At 38.1% G+C, this 18,183-nt stretch overlaps 1 protein-coding gene across 1 annotated transcript in view; it reads right to left on the reverse strand.

Moving 5' to 3' along the window:
* The window catches only part of LOC109394389 (coiled-coil domain-containing protein 171-like), a gene marked incomplete at its 3' end in the record, with an annotated part of 77,214 nt that overhangs the window by 32,416 nt on the left and 26,615 nt on the right, over window positions 1-18,183 (reverse strand). The window contains exons 4-6 of the mRNA XM_019664408.1: window positions 13,830-14,004; window positions 8,971-9,161; window positions 7,670-7,801 (exon numbers count right to left, since the gene is read on the reverse strand). Of these exons, the coding sequence (XP_019519953.1) occupies window positions 7,670-7,801; window positions 8,971-9,161; window positions 13,830-14,004 (498 nt within the window). The remainder of the gene's footprint in view (window positions 1-7,669; window positions 7,802-8,970; window positions 9,162-13,829; window positions 14,005-18,183) is intronic.

The raw sequence follows: 18,183 nt of genomic DNA on the forward strand, positions 1-18,183 counted from the left end.
TAGGTAAATGCTGTGCTTGCCTCCTCTCATGACCACATCAAAATTACAACTAAACTGCAGAACAACCATCACTGAAAATCGCCTGAAGTCTAGCTGAATAGAAGTCCTACAACTAAGGACATGCAGAAGCCACGTCTAGACTGGTAAGAGGGGCAGAAACAAGGAAGAGAGTAGTTGTCATACCCACGTGTGATGGTTAAAAAATCAGGAAGGTTGTCTCAGCTGCAGAGGTCCTCCCTGAGGAGCGACAGGTCCCAGACCCAACCAAGGCTCCCCAGCCCAGGGTTCAAGTGCCAGGAAGAGAAAACCCCATAACTTCTGGCTGTGAAAATCAGTGGAGATTGTGGCTGAGTGAGATGGAAGGCGGCTGCATTCCCAGGAGCTCCTTTTAAAGGGCCCACACATGAACTTACTCACTGAAGGACTCACTCACTCTGAGCTCAAGCACTGGGGCAGCCGCTTGAAAGGCACCAGGGACATACGGGGAGAACTAAATTGTCTGGCTTAGGACAAGGGCTGGAGGGTCAGCTTTTTCCCAGACAGAAGTGCTGTTAATAACTATTGTTCCTTTGTTGAACCTTCCCCAATTCCCAGCATGCAGACACAGACTGAAGCCATGTCTGACTCGCCATAAACCTAGCTAATACTGTTCACCCTGCCCTGGTGATTTCCTGAGACCGCACCCCACCTAACTTTCGGACCCACCCACGCAGGTTCCAGTGGCATTTCCATACAAACAGCCTGTCTTGGCTCATGTTAAGGAACTTCCTAAAATCTCTCAAAGGTTAACAAACACCAAACAAGAAGTATCTGACTTCGGCATGCCCCATACCTCTTGCTAAGAAGCCTCCGAGGGCCGGCCTAGTGGCTCAGTTAGTTAAGAGCTCACTCAAGAGTTTGAGCTCTGAGCAACAGCGGTTCAATGCCCGGCCCAAGCTGAGTTGCTGCTGAGCTGCCAACAGGTGGCAGGATGGCTCAGCTTAAAAAAAAAAAAAAAGAAGCCTCAAGCCCGGCACTAGTGGCAGCCAGCCTCAGTTCGTGGCTTCGCCTCTCAAGGCTCCTCCAAGCACAGCACAGAAGGCTGCCATCTCCAGATTGCCTTGTGACTCATACCAGGCAGTCCTGAGCAGGACACAGGCAGAGGCTGAACTTGGCCTTCAACAGAGCCACTCCCAGTGGTAGGCTTTGGTTTGACCAAAGCACCACACCGCTACCTCCAGAGATGACATACCCAAAGGACAGACTGGGCAGGCACCGCAGTGCTATTAAAGCAAATCCTGCTCCTTAGAGTCAACCCCTGCACACGATCACCTCCACTCTAGTCGTGGCCAGTCCTCCCAACTGATCAGCCTGAGGGTCAATCCCTTCCATTGACATGCAAACAGCAACCAAGGATCACCTACAATAGGAGGGCACATACAACCCATACAAGGAACACATGGCAGCACCCGGCTCAGGTGAACAGGGAGACTGCACCACTGAGCCCCATAGGACACCTATTACATAAGGCCACTCTACTAAGACAGGGAGGGATAGCTCTACCTAACAGATAGAAACAAACACAAGAAGGCAGCAAAAATAAGAAGACAAAGAAACATGTCCCAGATGAAAGAATAGAAAAAAGCTCCAGAAAAAAGAACTAAACAAAATAGAGACAAGCAATCTACCAGACGCAGAGTTCCAAACACTAGTTATAAGGATGCTCAATGATCTCAGGGAGAACTTCAACAAAGAGATAGGAAACATAAAAATGGAGATAGAAAACATAAAAAAGAACCAATCATAAATAAATAACACAATGGTTAAAATGACGAATACATTAGAAGGAATCAACTGTAGATTAGCCAAAGTAGAGGTTCAAATCAGCGATTTAGAAGACAAAGTAACAAGACAACACCCAATCAGAACAGCAAAAAAAAAAAAAAAGAGAATCCAAAAAAATGAGGAGAGTTTAAGGGGCCTCTGGAACAACATCAAGCATACTAACATTCACATCATAGGGTTACCAGAAGGAGAAGACAGAAAGCAAATAACTGAAAACTTATTTGAAGAAATAATGACTGAATACTTCCCTAACTTGGAGAAGGAAATAGATGTACAAGCCCAGGAAGTGCAGAGTCCCAAACAGGATGAACCCAAAGAGGCCCACATCAAGACACATTATAATTAAAATGGCAAAGGTTAAAGACAAAGAGAGAATCTTAAAAGCAGCAAGAGAAAATCAACTAGTGACATATAAGGGAACTCCCATAAGATTGTCAGCTGATTTCTCAACAGAAACTTTGCAGGCCAGAAGGGACTGGCACAAAATAAAGTGATAAAAAAGCAAGGACCTACAACCAAGGATACGCTACCCAGTAAGGCTATCATTTAAAATCAAAGGACAGATAAAGAGCTTTCCAGATATGAAAAAGCTAAAGGAGTTCATCACCACCAAACCAGTATTCCAGTATTAATAAAGAATATTAGAGGGAATATATATATATATATATTTATATGTATATCCATATATCTATCCACAATTACTTTAAAAATAAATGGAATAAATGTTTAAAGTAATCCACAATTAGTTTAAACATAAATGGAATAAATGTTCCAATCAAAAACATCAGGTGGCTAAATGGTTAAAAAAACAAAACCCGGTCTGGCTGAGTGGCCCAGTTGGTTAAGAGTTGGCTTAAGAGCTCTGAGCAACAGGTCTGCCAGTTTGATTCCCAAATGGGCCAGTGACACTGCACCTGAGCTGAGCTGTTGCTGAACTGCCAACAGGTGGCAGGATGGCTCACTTGGTGTAACAACAAGATTGTCTGTTCAATTGTGGGCTATGCCCACCCGCAACTAAGACTGAACTTGGTACCTTGAGCTAAGCTGCCGCACGGACAACTCTGTGGATAAATTGTGTGCTCTTAACAACAAGGCTGCTGGTTTGACCCTCGCATGGGATGGTGGCTACACCCACCTGCAACTAAGACTGAACTTGGCACCTTGAGCTGAGCTGCCGCCTGGATGGCTCAGTGGATAAAGCATGTGCTCTTAACAACAAAGCTGCTGGTTTGACTCCCGCATGGGATGGTGGCTACGACCACCCGCAACTAAGATTGAACACAGCACCTTGAGTTTAGAGACCACAAGCTACCAACAGGAAGCCAGATCGCGACTGGTGCCCTCCACAACGAAGACTGAAGAACAACAACTTGGCTGGTCCCCTTCCCCAATTCCCCAACACTGTTCTCCTCCCCCAATTCCCCAATAAAAATCTTAAAAAAAAAAAAAAAGAAAACAAAAACCCTTACATATGCTGCCTACAAGAGACATTTCAGATTGAAAGACACACAGAGACTGAAAGCAAAGGGATGGAAAAAGTTATTTCATGAAAATGGAAACAGAACAACAAAAAAAACTGGGGTAGCAACACTTATGCCAAATAAAATAGACTTTAAAACAAAGGCTATAACAAGAGACAAAAGGGACCCAGTAATCTCACTTCTGGGTATTTATCTGAAGAAACCCAAAACACTAGTTTGAGAGGACGTTTGCATCCACATGTTCATTGCAGCATTGTTTACAATGGCCAAGATGTGGAGGTAGCTTGGATGTCTGTCGATAAATGCATAAAGAAGAGGTGGTACATATATACAATGGAATATTGCTCGCCATGGATGGGAATGGGTTCTTGCCATCTGTGGCAGCATGCATGGACCTGGAGGGTATTGTGCTGAGTGGAGTATGTCAGACAGAGAAAGACAAATGCACTCTGATTTCACTTATATGTAGAATCTGAAGAACAAACTAAACAAAACAGAGACAAACTCATAGATACAGAGAACATATTGATGGTTGCCAGATGGGAGGGGGTTTCAGGATGAGTGAAAAAGGGGAAGGGATTAAGAAGTACAAATTGGCTGTTATAATACACAGTAGTCATGGGGATGTAGGGTATAGCATAAGAAATACAGTCAATTATATTGTAATAACGTGTATGGTGTCAGGTGGGTACGAGATTTATCAGGGTAATAGATGGGAGGGGAGTTGGGGGACAGGGTGAAAAAGGTGAAGAGATTAAGTACAAACTAGTAGTTACAAAATAGTCATGGGGATGTAAAGTAAGCATAGGGAATATAATGACTAACACAGTAATAACTATGTATAGTGCCAGGTGCGTACTAGTCAGAGGGATCACTTCCTAAATTATATAAATGTCTAACCACTAAGCTGTACACCTGAAATTAATATCAAATAACACTGAATGTCAACTATCATTGAAAAATGTAAAAGGGAGAGGGAAGGTGAAGTGTAATAGAGGTCCGAATTTCCAGGTATAAAACAAATAAGTCATGGGGATATAATGTCCAGCATAGGGAATATAGTCAATAATATTGTGATAGCTGGTACAGTGTCAGATGGTTGCTGGACTTATCATGGTGATCACTTCTTCAGGTATATAAATGTTGAGCAACTACAGTGCATACCTGAAACTGATATAATGTTCTATGTTAGCTATATATTTTTTAATAAAAATCTTTTTTTTTTAAAGATTAATTTGTGTCCTTCCAAATAAATTTTTAAACTTTTGTCACAGAATTTATTCTAATCAAAGCAAAAGCTACCTGGAACCTTACAGTAAAAAGGTAAGAGACAGAAACAAAATCATATTAAGGACATTGGAAATTAAGGGAGTTTTTCTTTTTTCCACTAGAGGGAGATGTTGAACTTAAAATATTTTAAAATGAGGCTTGTTTTTGAGTTGACATTTAACATCACAGGAAACCACATTGTGCTGTTAGAAAATAAACTTGCATCTTTCCACATCTTCCAGAAACATAGCCCAAAAAGTAATATTCTTCATATGTACTCATATAAACAACATTTCTCAGACCCCAAAACATGGTTTCAGTTCTGAAGAATTATAGAAGCAGAGTTAGAAATGTATCAAAAGAGAAAGCCTAGCCTATAAAATATATCAATATACTTAGTTACAACCTTAATCTAGTACATAGTTATGTCCTGAAAGAGCCAAAACAAGCTCATCCTCTCTAAATCCCCAAAGCCAGCACAGTTCTACAATCAAAAATGGTTTGCTGCTGTAGATTATAAACTAGTACTAACTTTGTATAATACCTATCATAATTATAAATCCATAAGCTTGCAGACCCAGCAATACTTCTAGGCATTAACATAGCTGAATCACTTCTACAACAGCTCAGAGATATAGACAAGAATGTAAGCGAATCACTTATAACTAGAGCAGAAAAATTTAAAGAAAATAAAATGTCCATCCATAAGGTATTCCTTAAATGTAATAGGAACTTCCACATAACAGAAAACCATGCAAACAGTGCAAGAATAATGTGAAGACATCAAAAGATGGACACCAAATGTTATTGAGGCATATAATTTCATTTATGTAAATACAATAATATGTTTATATATCCTCAGATAAGTAGGGTTGGAAGGGGAGGGGGCAAGACCTTCACTTTCTGCTTTTAAATGTCCTTAAATTAGGGGCATTTTAACAATGGTAACAATACATAGTGATTTTATAAATTGAATATTAAGATATTTCCTGTTTGGGGTGGCTGGTTAGTTCGGTTAGTTACAACACAGCCGTCATAACACCAAGGCTGCTGGTTTGATCCCCACACCCACCACGAAATTGAAACAACTACTTGACTTGGAGCTGATGGGTCCTAGAAAAACACAGTTCCCAACCCCCACAAAAAGAAAAAGAAAAAAGGATATTTCGTGTTTGAAAAAAACAAGTAGTACCCGTGCCATTTTCTATGTATGCCATTTGCTTATATAGGACACCAGGGGACAGTTCCCCAGGAACCACAAAGAAATGCTCCTTGTTGCCTAGATCATTTAAGGGAAAACTTCCTAAACACTTCCTTTGCAGTGACTTTCTCCAAGCTATCCGTGGATCACAACTGTGCTTACCAGGTCAATCTCTGACACGCTGCACCCCAGTGCTTCCCTCCTTAACTGCTGCCTTATTATACAGTCTACTGATGCCTAAGCCTATCCTGATGCCTTCCAACTCTTCCTCTTCAGTTTATGGTATGATTTTTCTATCTTATTTCCCACCCTCTTTGCCATCACAAACTCTCACACTCCTTAATTGCTAGATACATAAATCAAATTTAGTCAATGAATGAGGAAAGGATCATTTTATTCCCCGGTTGAGTTGTAGAATTTTGGAAACGAAATAAATACGAAAAACATATAAATTCATCTTCCAAATGCTTGCAATCTTACTGATAAATTATACATTGAAATGAACTGGAAAAATGATAAAGGAAATGGCATGGCGGTTTATAAACAATGCTTTCCCACTGCATGTCCCACACTGCCTACGGTAGAAAAGCTTATGCGAATAAACATCCTCAAAGTTCACACTGCTATTGCAGGAATGAAGAAAAAGATAAATAAAAACAAAACAAATGTTCGCAGGCCAGCCGAGTGGCTCAGTTAGTTAAGAGCTCGCTCAAGAGTTTGAGCTCTGAGCAACAGGGTCCCCGGTTTGATTCATGGCCCGAGCTGAGCTGCCACTGAGCTGCCAACAGGTGGCAGGATGGCTCAGCTAAAAAAAAAACAACAAAAAAAACAAAAAAGAAATGTTCATTGTACATAAAAAATTTAAATAAAGAGATAAAAATAAAACAAAATAACATATACACATTTTTTCAAGATCAGCATAAATATTTTGTTCTAGAATTACCATGGCTTAGATTTGTTCTGAAATTTCAAATAATGCTGAAGAAAGACATAGAATTTTTATGTTTGTCAAAAGAGGTAACCTATTTTTTAAAATTGAGAAACACTATTTTAAAATGAGGTAACTCCACTAAGAATTCCCATTAATATTCCAGAGAAGTACACTTCTATTTCACACTTAAATTACTGGGAAACAAAGGGGACATCGCATAAAATTAAGATTTTGCTTTTTATAGTGGGTATGAATTATAAAGCCCAGATGAGAGAAATATTACACCAGCTTTCTGTTAAAGATGGGGTTTAACTTGTTTTTTATAACTTATTTTAAAAACTGAATTCCTTAGAGAGCTACACAAAGAGAACATAACATGATACGAACAACTAATTAACAGATGAAAACCTATACCCATCAACAGCCAATAAAGAGAGAATTTCAATTTATCCCTGAAGTTGTTTACAAAAGACTTTTTCTATACATAGATTTTTATATATAGTTTCTTGTTTTATAAAAGGTAAAGCAGTTTTCTTTGGTTAATATAGAAAGGACAAGAAACTGAGACAGAGCTCTGAACATTTCAGTTACAAAATAATATAAAATTTATCTTACAAAAGATGGCAGTAATTATAGAGTATGTTCCCATATTCTTCTTCACACGTAATAATAAAATATCAAATACACACACACACACACACACACACACACACACACACACACACACCCTTCTCAAAAATCACATAATTTATGCAATGGAAATCACCCAACTCTAATGATATTTGTTGGTAAGTTGCACATATTGTCATGTAACTACAAATGAAACATGGCCTGCCAGAGATCAAAGACCAGGAATTATATTCCCCTTGAGTTATCCAGTCAAGTATCTCACTAATGTGATTCTCAGTATCATAAGCATTAAAAAGACATATTTAAGGAACTGTATTATTATTTTTCAAATACCTGTACTATAAATTGTAACTCTCTTCTTTCTGCTTCCCATTGCTCTGCTTGTAATCTAAACTCCTCCAATGCTGTCTCCCTGATATGAGACTCCATCTCATTCTTCTCCTGCTGATGTTTTTCCAACGCTTCCTTTATACAAATAAAATCTTGCTTTACTATTAGATCAATAAAAGTTATCTTTCTTCCTTCATCCCCAATTTAAATGTACAAAGGCTCTCCTTAACCTATTCTGTGAAAACTCATTATAATTTGTTTTAAAATCATTAATAAAACTATTAAATTTTGATCATCGAAATATAAATCTGAATAAGAAGCTATGTTTACCCATTTAATTTAAGCAACATATTGTACATATATATATGTATATATTGGGTTTCGGAAAAGTCATGACGCATTTTTTTCTGTTTTTCGTTGCAAAAATGCGTCGTGACTTTTCCAACAACCCAATATTTAAACCAATTTTTCTGAAAATTTTAACTTTAGAGGCTTGAACAAAATGCATTATACGATAAAGAGACAAAAACTAAGTACATCGATTATATGTAACCTACATGTGGCTGGGAACCTCAACCTTAAGCCATACTCTCACTATGGAGAGTAAAAAAGAACAAAAAATGGGAGAATAAATAGCTCACAATAATTCCAGTAAAAGGCCACCAAATTTTTTACACATGATGTCTATAAAGAATGAGTTCCCGGCCAGCCGAGTGGCTCAGTTGGTTAAGAGCTCGCTCAAGAGTTTGAGCTCTGAGCAACAGCGGTTCAATGCCCGGCCTGAGCTGAGCTGCCACTGAGCTGCCAACAGGTGGCAGGATGGCTCAGCTAAAAAAAAGAAAAAAGAAAAAAAAAAAGAATGAGTTCTATATAGATAATGAGGCATACATCAGATATGTAAATATTTTCCCATATTTACTGTATATTCAGACCAAATCTAGGGCCCACATTTCTAAAATTCCAAATATTCATGCTACTGAGCCAAAAGTGCTATAGGCTCTTATCTTCTTACAATATGCTCATTTAAGTGTTTTTTTGGTTGTTTTTTTTATCAGAGATCTCAAATTGTTTTTCACAAAAGAAACAGCATACATATTAATATATTCTAAAGCATATTACAATAGAGACCCACAAAAATGTCACTAAAAAGTAAAAAAGAAAGGAAGAGAGGGAGGAAGGGAAGGAGAAAGTCAATTTCTTGCTTTCTGGTAGTTATTTTCCTTTCAAAGCATAACTTCAAATAATGTATAACACATCTCAATGAATATTATATAGAGCAAAATTCCTTTATAAAAATATTTTACCTGTAGAGTTTTCTCCAGTCTGCTTTTTTCTTTCATAAGTAAATCATATTCTCGATTGCAATTCTGAATTATATTATCTCTTTCCTCCAAATCACATTCAAATCTTCTGCATTCGTCTTTCCAGTTCTGTTGGGAAGTCTGAAATGCATTCTCAATCTCATTTGCCCTTCCTTGAAGTTCCGTATTCTGAGCTATTAAAAATATAAGAAAATAACAGGTATATTTACAGCCATAAATTAAATCCCTAGGAGTTCAAAAGCCTATGCTTTGGTTCTGATTTCATTTCTTACTGCACACCAGTAAACTCTTGAAAAGCTCACTATCCCAGAACCCCTCTGTTGTATCATTTCTTTTCTCGATCTCTTCTTCCCCTCCAGGCAAAGGTAATTTTGCCATGAAATGGGACGGCATAGTCCCAAAGCCGTGTCCAGCTTTAGGTGTGCCTCTCGCACCAGCTGCAACTCTACTACTTTTTTATCCTATTCAAGATAATACATGAAATGTTTTTTTAAAAAGACTGTGACATATAGGGCTACTTTTTTTAAAAGACTTGCTAGATTACAAATTTTGATAGTTGACTCTTGGCAACAAATTAGTTGTAACAAATCTTACACGTAAGACTCACAAAATTGAGGTTGGGAACCACTGCTCCAACCCGCAGAACTATAGCTATTTACTCCCCCCAAATTAGGCTCAATCCCCTCTCACCCTAGTATTACCTCAAAAATAACCAGCACCTCTCTATTAGGGCTGCTGCCCTGTTTCAGCATTTAGAAAAGAAGTAATGAAAAGCTTCCAGGTTGGGCTCCATCACCTATCACCTGGTTAAACCTCTCTGATGCTCAGAATAAAATGCCTCCTAGTTAAGTTTTAGTGAAAATAAAAATGAAGAAATCCATACAAACGCACTTGTTAAACAAAAAACAATACCACAGTTAGTAGTAGTATTTTTAAATTATAGCTGTATTTTGAATGGATCATATATCCCAAAGGTTCAAAATTTAAAGGTATGTAAGGTACAAAAAGTCTCCCTCCCATCCAGTCACTCTCTCTACAAGACATTATCGTGGTCTAACATCCTGTATTGCAACAAGAAGTTTGAGGCCATTTTGATTTCTGGCCCCCTACATGTGGCTTAGTCTTCTTCCTTTTCCTTTCCTTTTCTTTTCTCTTTGAAAGCTTCAGGATCTTCTCTTTCCTGTACTTTTCTGAAATTTCATAGCGCTCTGCCTTCAAGTGGGTGTATTTCTTTCCATTGTGGTATTCAATGGGCCCTTTCAAGCTGGCAACTCATAACCTTTAATTCTGAGATGTTTTCTTAAATAATTTCACTGATGACTTATCCCTCCCTATTTTTTTTCATCTCTTTCTTTCAATATTCCCTATTGTTCAGATTGGTCCTCAAATCTTCTTTTCTTTCCTATATTTATACCTCTGTCTTTTTTACACTAATTTCTGGGAGATTTCTTCTATCTTCACCTTCCATTGCTTCTATTGACATTTCTCATTTATGGTTTCACATTTTTAATTTCTGAGAGCTTCTTTTTTTGTGTGTGGGATCTGGTTCTTGCCTCACAAATGGCATACATTCTCTTTCAATTCTGAGGATATTAATGCTATTTGTTTCTTAAATCTTCTGCCTGCAGGGTTTCTGATTCTTTCAAGTTAATTTTTTTTCTCTCCATTTTAGGAGCTTTCCCTAAGTATCTAGTAATTTTTGGTTGTCTGCTCTCAATTAAGAGTAACTATAAGGGTGACACACCTTTTATTCACCCATATACCTACAACATAGATTCAGAGCTTGAGCGTGGATCTTAACACCCGTGGTCTTCACCGGAGGAGAATCTGACTGGGGCCATTTATTAGGAAACCCCAACATCAGTATCATTAGGTTTTTATTCTTGGCTTGGTCAGATGACACATAGAAGAGTCTTCCAGGGTCCTACATGGAGTGCAGAAGTCTGGTGATAGCTTTTGGGGAAGCTAATAGAAAAAGAAAGCTGGAAGGAATAGTTCCTCAATATTCAGCATTGAGTGTGCTATCTTCCTATTTTTGTCAGTCTAGGGACCCTCTATTTTACCACCTCCAGAAATCAAGCCAACCACGTGAGAATAATCCCAGAGTAGCATGCTTTTGGTAAGGGGATCTCAGAACATAACTGCTTCTAGAACAAATGTTTTCCTCTCACTCTATTTTACCCACTGCTGTTATTCCAATTCCTAATTCCAAAGGTACCTCGTGTTTCCAGGTCATAAGTCTTTTGACTCTTTAACAAGCTGTATGCAAACTTTCCCCCTCCGGGTTTAAGATTCTAACATCTCAGGTCTGCTAAATCAGTTATCCCTTATCCATTTGCTTTCCAGCTTCCGAAATTTTCTTTCTTATCACACCTCTTATTTTCTCAATCGTTATAAGATTATCTTTTTTAATATCTCACAACTCCATTAGGTTGTTTTTTACTCTCCCCTCAACATTTTATCATAAAAATTTTCAAAAATACAGAAAGTTGAAAGTATTGTACAGTGAACACCCATAAACCCACCACCTAGACTCTGACTGCTAACATTTTGCTATATTTGCTTTATCGCATATTCATCCATCTACCTATGCATCCATTCACTTATCCATCCATCAGATCATTCTACTTATTTATGCATTTCAAAACAAGTTACAAATGTAAGTACATTTCACTCCTAAATAATTCAGTATTCATGTCAGTAACCAGAATTCAAAATAGTTTTACTTTTTGCAGGTAAAATTTACATACAATGAAATGCACAACTCCTAAGTGTACCATTCAGAGATATGACAAATGCATACACTCATGTAACCAAGACCCCCATAAAAATATAGAAATTTCCTTTAACCCAAAAAGTTTCCTCATACCTTTTCCAGTCAATCCTCACAGCCAACCCATCACAGAGGCAGCCACTGTTCTGACTTCTTTTTCACCAACAATTAGTCTTTTCTGTCCTAGAACTTCATATAAATGGAATCATACAGGATGTCCTCTTGTGTGTAAAGTTTCACTCAGCATAATGTTTTTGAGAAGCATTCATGTTATAGCATGTATCAGTAGTTGGTTCATTTTTATTGTTGAGTAGTATTTCATTGTATGAATATAACACAAATTGTTTCTTCATTGTCTTGTCAAAGAACATTTGAGGTTTCTTTGTTTGTTTGTTCTTCAAATTTAGGCTGTCATGAAGGAGCTGCTATGAAATTGGTTTACAAGTCTTTCATGGACAAATGTTTCTCACAGGGAAATACCAAACAGTGAAACGGTTCAGTCATAGGATAAAGGTATGTTTATTTTAAAAGAAATTGCCAGGGTTTTTTCCAAACTAGTACCATTCTACTCTCCCACTAACGATGTGTACGAGCTCCAGTTGCTCTGCATCCTCACTAACATTTGATCTTAACAGTTTTTCAGTTAGAGCCACCAGGGTATGTAGTGACAGTCACAGTGGTTTTTAATTTGCATTTTCCTAATGATAAGCAAGGTGAAACATGTGATTAACGGCCATTCCTCCATTTACTCTAAAATGTGTCTGTTGAAATTATTTTACTTTGGGCAAAATTCCCATCTTCCCTGAACTTCAATTTCCTAACAATTAAATGAAAATCATTAACTTGTATATCTAGTGACTTGCAATCCTTTACTCCTAAATTCCAGGTAGTGGTGTAGTTATTAAATGCCAGAGGTAATAAAAAATACTTCTGACCAATGGCAATAACCCAAGACAGCTGGCCAAGTCTAGGGTTCGTGACATTTGCAATATTTGTAACTTAATCTTTGCAGTGTGTTAACCATGCAGTTAACAAAGCACTTTCAGTTTCTTATTTCATCCTTAAGACAATGTAGGTTCAAATATTGGTAAACAAGTGGTAGAGCCAGGCTCAAATCTAAATCTGAATTCATGATCATTGCTCTCTTAATTAAAACCTCCTGTGTACAAAAATATTCATAGCAACATTATTCTCAATAACTAAAACCCAGGCACTACCCAAATGCCCATCAATAGTAAATAGATAAGTGTAAGTGCGATATGTTCACACAATACAATACTAAACATCAATATGAAGTTCATAGATTACGGATGAACTCACAAACACAATGTTGAAGGAAAAAGCCAGATACAAAAGAGTATACTATGTAATTCCATTCACATAAAGTATCAAAAAAGGACAAAAATAATCCTTGCTATTAAAAATCAGGACAATAGTTATAGATATAGAAGGGCTTCTTGGCAGGATGGCTCAGCTAAAAAAAAAAAAGGGGGCTTCTGGTAATTTTCTATTCCATGATGTGGGTTCTTGTTATCAGTTTGCACTTATCTAGGCATATTTCTTTACATATATTACACTTAAGTAAAAAGATTTTAAAAGATAGCCATATGCCATATAACAGGTAACTTTTGGGTATTAAATCACCTGCCTTTTTCTTTTCGAAACCTAGCTAATCAACAAAATTACCTGCAATGCTTCTTGCACATACAGATTCTCTCAAGCTAGAGATTCTAATTCAGACTATCTGTGATAGGACGCCTAGAATATGTTTTTTAAAAAATCTCTGTGGTTCTTGTGATTATTCATAGAACAAATGCCCTAAAAAATTGATTAGCAGAATTTTAAACCCTGTTTTCCATACATACACAACATAAAAAAATTAAGTAGATGAATATTCACATAATGTTCAGAAGGTGTTAAACACACCCAGCAAAGTCTGTCCATCAAAGACCAGCCAATGAATCAAAACCCTACCTCTGACCCAATATGGAGTAAATACACAACAGCGAGCAATGATATACAACGAGGCTACAATCCTAAACATATGAAGAGATGGAAATGGTCTTACCGCACAGTTTTTCTTGGATCCTATGTGCCTCAGCCAATCTTTCTTCAGCAGCCCGTCTTCCAAGACCAGCTTCCTTTCTAGCAACAGCCAGGTCATATTCCAGACTTTGTCGCAATGCCTCTCCTTTTTCAACCTCGGATCGTAGCTTGGCAATCTGGCTCTCATAGCTTGCCAACTAAAAACAGATTTCTGATATCATGAACCAATATTAAAATATGTCTCCAAGATTATGAGATCATTCACCCAAACATTTAAATTTCTCAGAGACACAAATTTATCAATATTTACCAGACAAGGATTTATAAATGTATACTTTCTGAAAGACTGGAAAAGAAGCACTAGCCTTACTCACCAAATGACACTAGTAATTTTCTTATTTTAGAGACTCCACTACAGAAAAAAATAAAAACAAAAAAATCTTATATGTACTTCCTATAACAATAAAATCAGTTTTAATCAGATAAGTCACACACCTTAAAATGAAAAAAATGCATGACACATAGTAAGGAGTTAAAAATTCATTCTTTCCTTCTATTTCTTGAATATAATCAAGAACCAAATTACATCAAAATATAGTTTGATAAATATTATCTATATTATTTCTCTTAATTATGACATTACTGATAGAGCATAATGTAATAAAAGTGCCAATCTTGCAGGAGTTTTAATTAACTAATATCTCATTTATCTAATATCTAGATACCTGATGACTAGATTTATCTATTATCCTTCCCTGAAGTAACATGACAGAAGATAGGTCAGAGAGTTAGAACTAGATGATTTATAAAGTCTTTTCCCATTCTAAAATTATATGAGCTAATCAATTAATCCTTAAATAATATTAAACACCTGCTATGTGTCAAGAACAGTGAAATATATAAAAACAAATATTATAGGGCCCCTAATCTCAAGGAATTCAATGCTATAGAAAGGCATATGACATAAGATTTATAAAAGAGGTTAAAATGTTATGGTAGTTTAAAGAGAAGCAAAATTATTTATTGCTGGTGGGAGAGAAAAAGATGGTGGATGAGAGAGAAAGCTTGAAAAGTATCATTTAGGAAAGCATTGAGCTACTACGCCAGACTAGAAATAGACGATGCAATTATCAAATAAAAGACAAGGATTTCGGGCCAGCCGAGTGGCTCAGTTGGTTAAGAGTTGGCTTAAGAGCATGAGCTCTGAGCAACAGGGCCGCACATTTGATTCCCACATGGGCCAGTGATGCTGCACCCAGGCTGAGCTGTCGCTGAGCTGCCAACAGGTGTGGCAGGATGGCTCAGCTGGTGTAACAACAAGATTGCCTGTTCGATGGTAGGCTACACCCACACGCAACTAAGACTGAACTCAGCACCTTGACCTGAGCTGCTGCCAGGATAGCTCAGTGGATACAGTGTGTGCTCTTAACAACAAGGCTGCTGGTTTGACTCCCGCATGGGATGGTGGCTACGCCCACCCACAACTAAGATTGTGACACAGCACCTTGAGCTTAGAGGCCACGAGCTGCTGACGGGAAGCCAGATGGTGACTGGCGCCCTCCACAACAAAGATTGAAGAACAACAACTTGGCTGGTTCCCTTCACCAACCAGCCAACACTGTTCCCCTCCCCCAATTCCCTAATAAAATCTTAAAGAAAAAAAAAAGGCATAAGGATTTCTAAAGGGCAACATCCTGAATTACTATATGTATCTGTTAAAATGCAGAATGTAGCAGCAGTTACACCCTTTTCCACTCATAATTTCCAATTTAAATTTAGAAAAGCAGATGTCTTCAAGACACTTATACTTACAAAATTAGAATTTACAAATATCTTTTAATAGTTAAAGAAAAAAATCATAGAACAACCTTAATTACACATTCAAGATAACTCCAATGTTTATTTCAGAATCACTCCATGCCGCCTGCCCACTCCCTCCCTCCCCTCATAAGAATAAAGTTGTTAACATTTGGGCATTCCAAGTTGTGCCAGTCATTTACCTGTTTGCCCTCAGATCCCTCCCTACCCTTCTCCAGCTGTGCTCTGTATCATAGGAATTACATTTCCCAGGCTCTATTGACAACTAACTGGCTTTTCACGAGGTTCGGCCAAGGAGAGGTATTTGCGATGTACTTGAGGCCGGGAGAAGAAAAGCAGGCAGGGTATTTCGCACTCTCTAGGTCCACCTCAAGCAGCATCTTTGTCTTCCTGTGGCTGCAAATCCTTCTGGGTAGTCCCTCCTTCCATGGCCGTCTCTCTAAAAGGTTCTGGCTTTTATCAACCTTAGGAGTAAAGAAGCTTCCTAATATTGCTATCCTCTGAGTTGCTTAACATCCCCTATTTGTCTTTCAGTTCTTCTAATACCTGTGTAATGATTCCCTCTACTAATGTCCTTTTGTTCAAAGACCTAGAGTAGTTTCTATTGTCTTGACTGGACACCACATAATATTGCTCTTGGTATCAGAAATGGTCTCAAGATGGGTTTCTGATATTGCGTGGTGGACTTATGTGAGCCTAAATGTAATGAAGACCTCTTTGCAGTTAGAAATGGGATACTGGTGATCACAAACTTTTTAAATTATCATGTGCAGTTGTTTAGAATAACGGGCCAGTTGAAGACAAATCTTTGGAAAATGAAATAGCAACTGCACTTAACCATTATGGCATTATTATTTACTATAAGGTCTATGGGGTGGGAAGGCTACATCTTACTATGCTAGAGAACTTATAAAAACAAAATGATCATTTCAGGGCTTAGAATCTCAGCTCAAGATAGAAAAACAGTGTTTCTATGCTGCCTTTAAAAGAATCTCTTATTTCTCATAGCCCCAGGGCTGACAAACTACGGACCAGACAGAAAATCTAATTATGGGGAATGCAGAATTACAAGTTGAATAGTCTCACCAAGTTTCTAATGTTAAGATGGTATGTATCAGTTTAACATTAGGTAGGAAGAAAGGACATGGGATGAGGGCTTTTGGAATTAGACAAACCTGAAAACTGTGAACTCCTTGCCAACAAAAGTGGCCTCTCCTCCCTGTCTGAAGTAACTAGCCTTCCCTTGCTTAAAGCCTTAGTAATGACCACAGCTGAGGCAGCTGTCTTAGAAGAGGCTTTGCAAGACCCACCTCACCCACTTTCTGTTGCCATAGATAGACTCAGAACTCTCTATGCCACAGGAGGAGAAATGCAAAGTCAGCTCCAAAAGAAAATAGCTTATATAGCAAAAGAATTGCAAGATCTTGTTAATCTTTTATTAGCAGGAACTTGCAGAACATATATAGGATTGATTTGGATTTAATAAGCTAACTCTAACAGTTTGCTTGGATGGGTGACTGTAAATTGATTTTTAACATCAGCCTACAATCATTTAATAAGGTCGAAATGCCAGTACTTTTCTGGCATAATATGGAGACTTCAGGAGGTGGGAGAAGTTTTATTATGAGCAAACCCAAACCTCCCCTTTCCCTGACTACATCCTCTTGGCAGACCAAAGACATTCTTTTCCTAATTAAAACTCTATAAACTACACTAGGGTGGGCAACACAAGCATCTTTAGAAAGCTCTGGTGGCTGACCTTTATGCGCCTAAGATAACAGTGAATGGTGGAGATAATGGTGGGAAACATCACCAATGAGATGGACTCCCCAGTGTCCATTGAAATGGTGGACTTCCAGAGTGGCAAAGGCCAAGTGGTAGCAATTAACCATTAGATAATAAATGCTCAAGAGCAAAAGGTGTGAACTGCCAATCATTTGCCCTTTTGATCTCAGATCCATTCCCTAACTGCCTTCTTTTATTCTACTCTGTTATATCATAGAAACTGTACTTCCCATGCTCCATTATCAAATGGCTCTATTTCTGGCAGTGTCTCTGGCAGTAGCTACATCTCTTTTGAGGTTCCAGCTCCCCATCCCTTCCCTCCAACATCCCAACACTGGCTGAACAGCCACTACCATGGCTTTACCGCCTATCATTCGCCCAAAACTTCTGGACTCTGGTTAACGTCGTCTCCTCCCATTGGCTCTCGGGCCTAGAGGTGGAGGTGGCTTCCTGCTGTTAGTAATCTCTGGGTGGCCTCTTCATATCCTGTTTGGATCCTAGGTCTTTCATCACCAGTACAACCAATTCCTTGTATTAATGCCCCTCTTTTTGCCTGAGTGGACCTTATTGATTTCCAGGACTATCTACAAAGCTGACAGAAATATATCCTCTGCCTATGAGGTTGTTTTCTCACATAAGGTTCAACACATGCACTAAAACCTATGACAGCCACAAAAATGTTATCTCCTTTTTAAAACATGTCTGCATTCGTTTAGATCTTTATGCTCAATGAGGTATCTTTGAATCCCCTAGTGTTGTCACCCTCCATTATC

This window comes from Hipposideros armiger, unplaced genomic scaffold, assembly GCF_001890085.2.
Source record: "Hipposideros armiger isolate ML-2016 unplaced genomic scaffold, ASM189008v1 scaffold_422, whole genome shotgun sequence".
Lineage (NCBI taxonomy): Eukaryota > Metazoa > Chordata > Mammalia > Chiroptera > Hipposideridae > Hipposideros > Hipposideros armiger.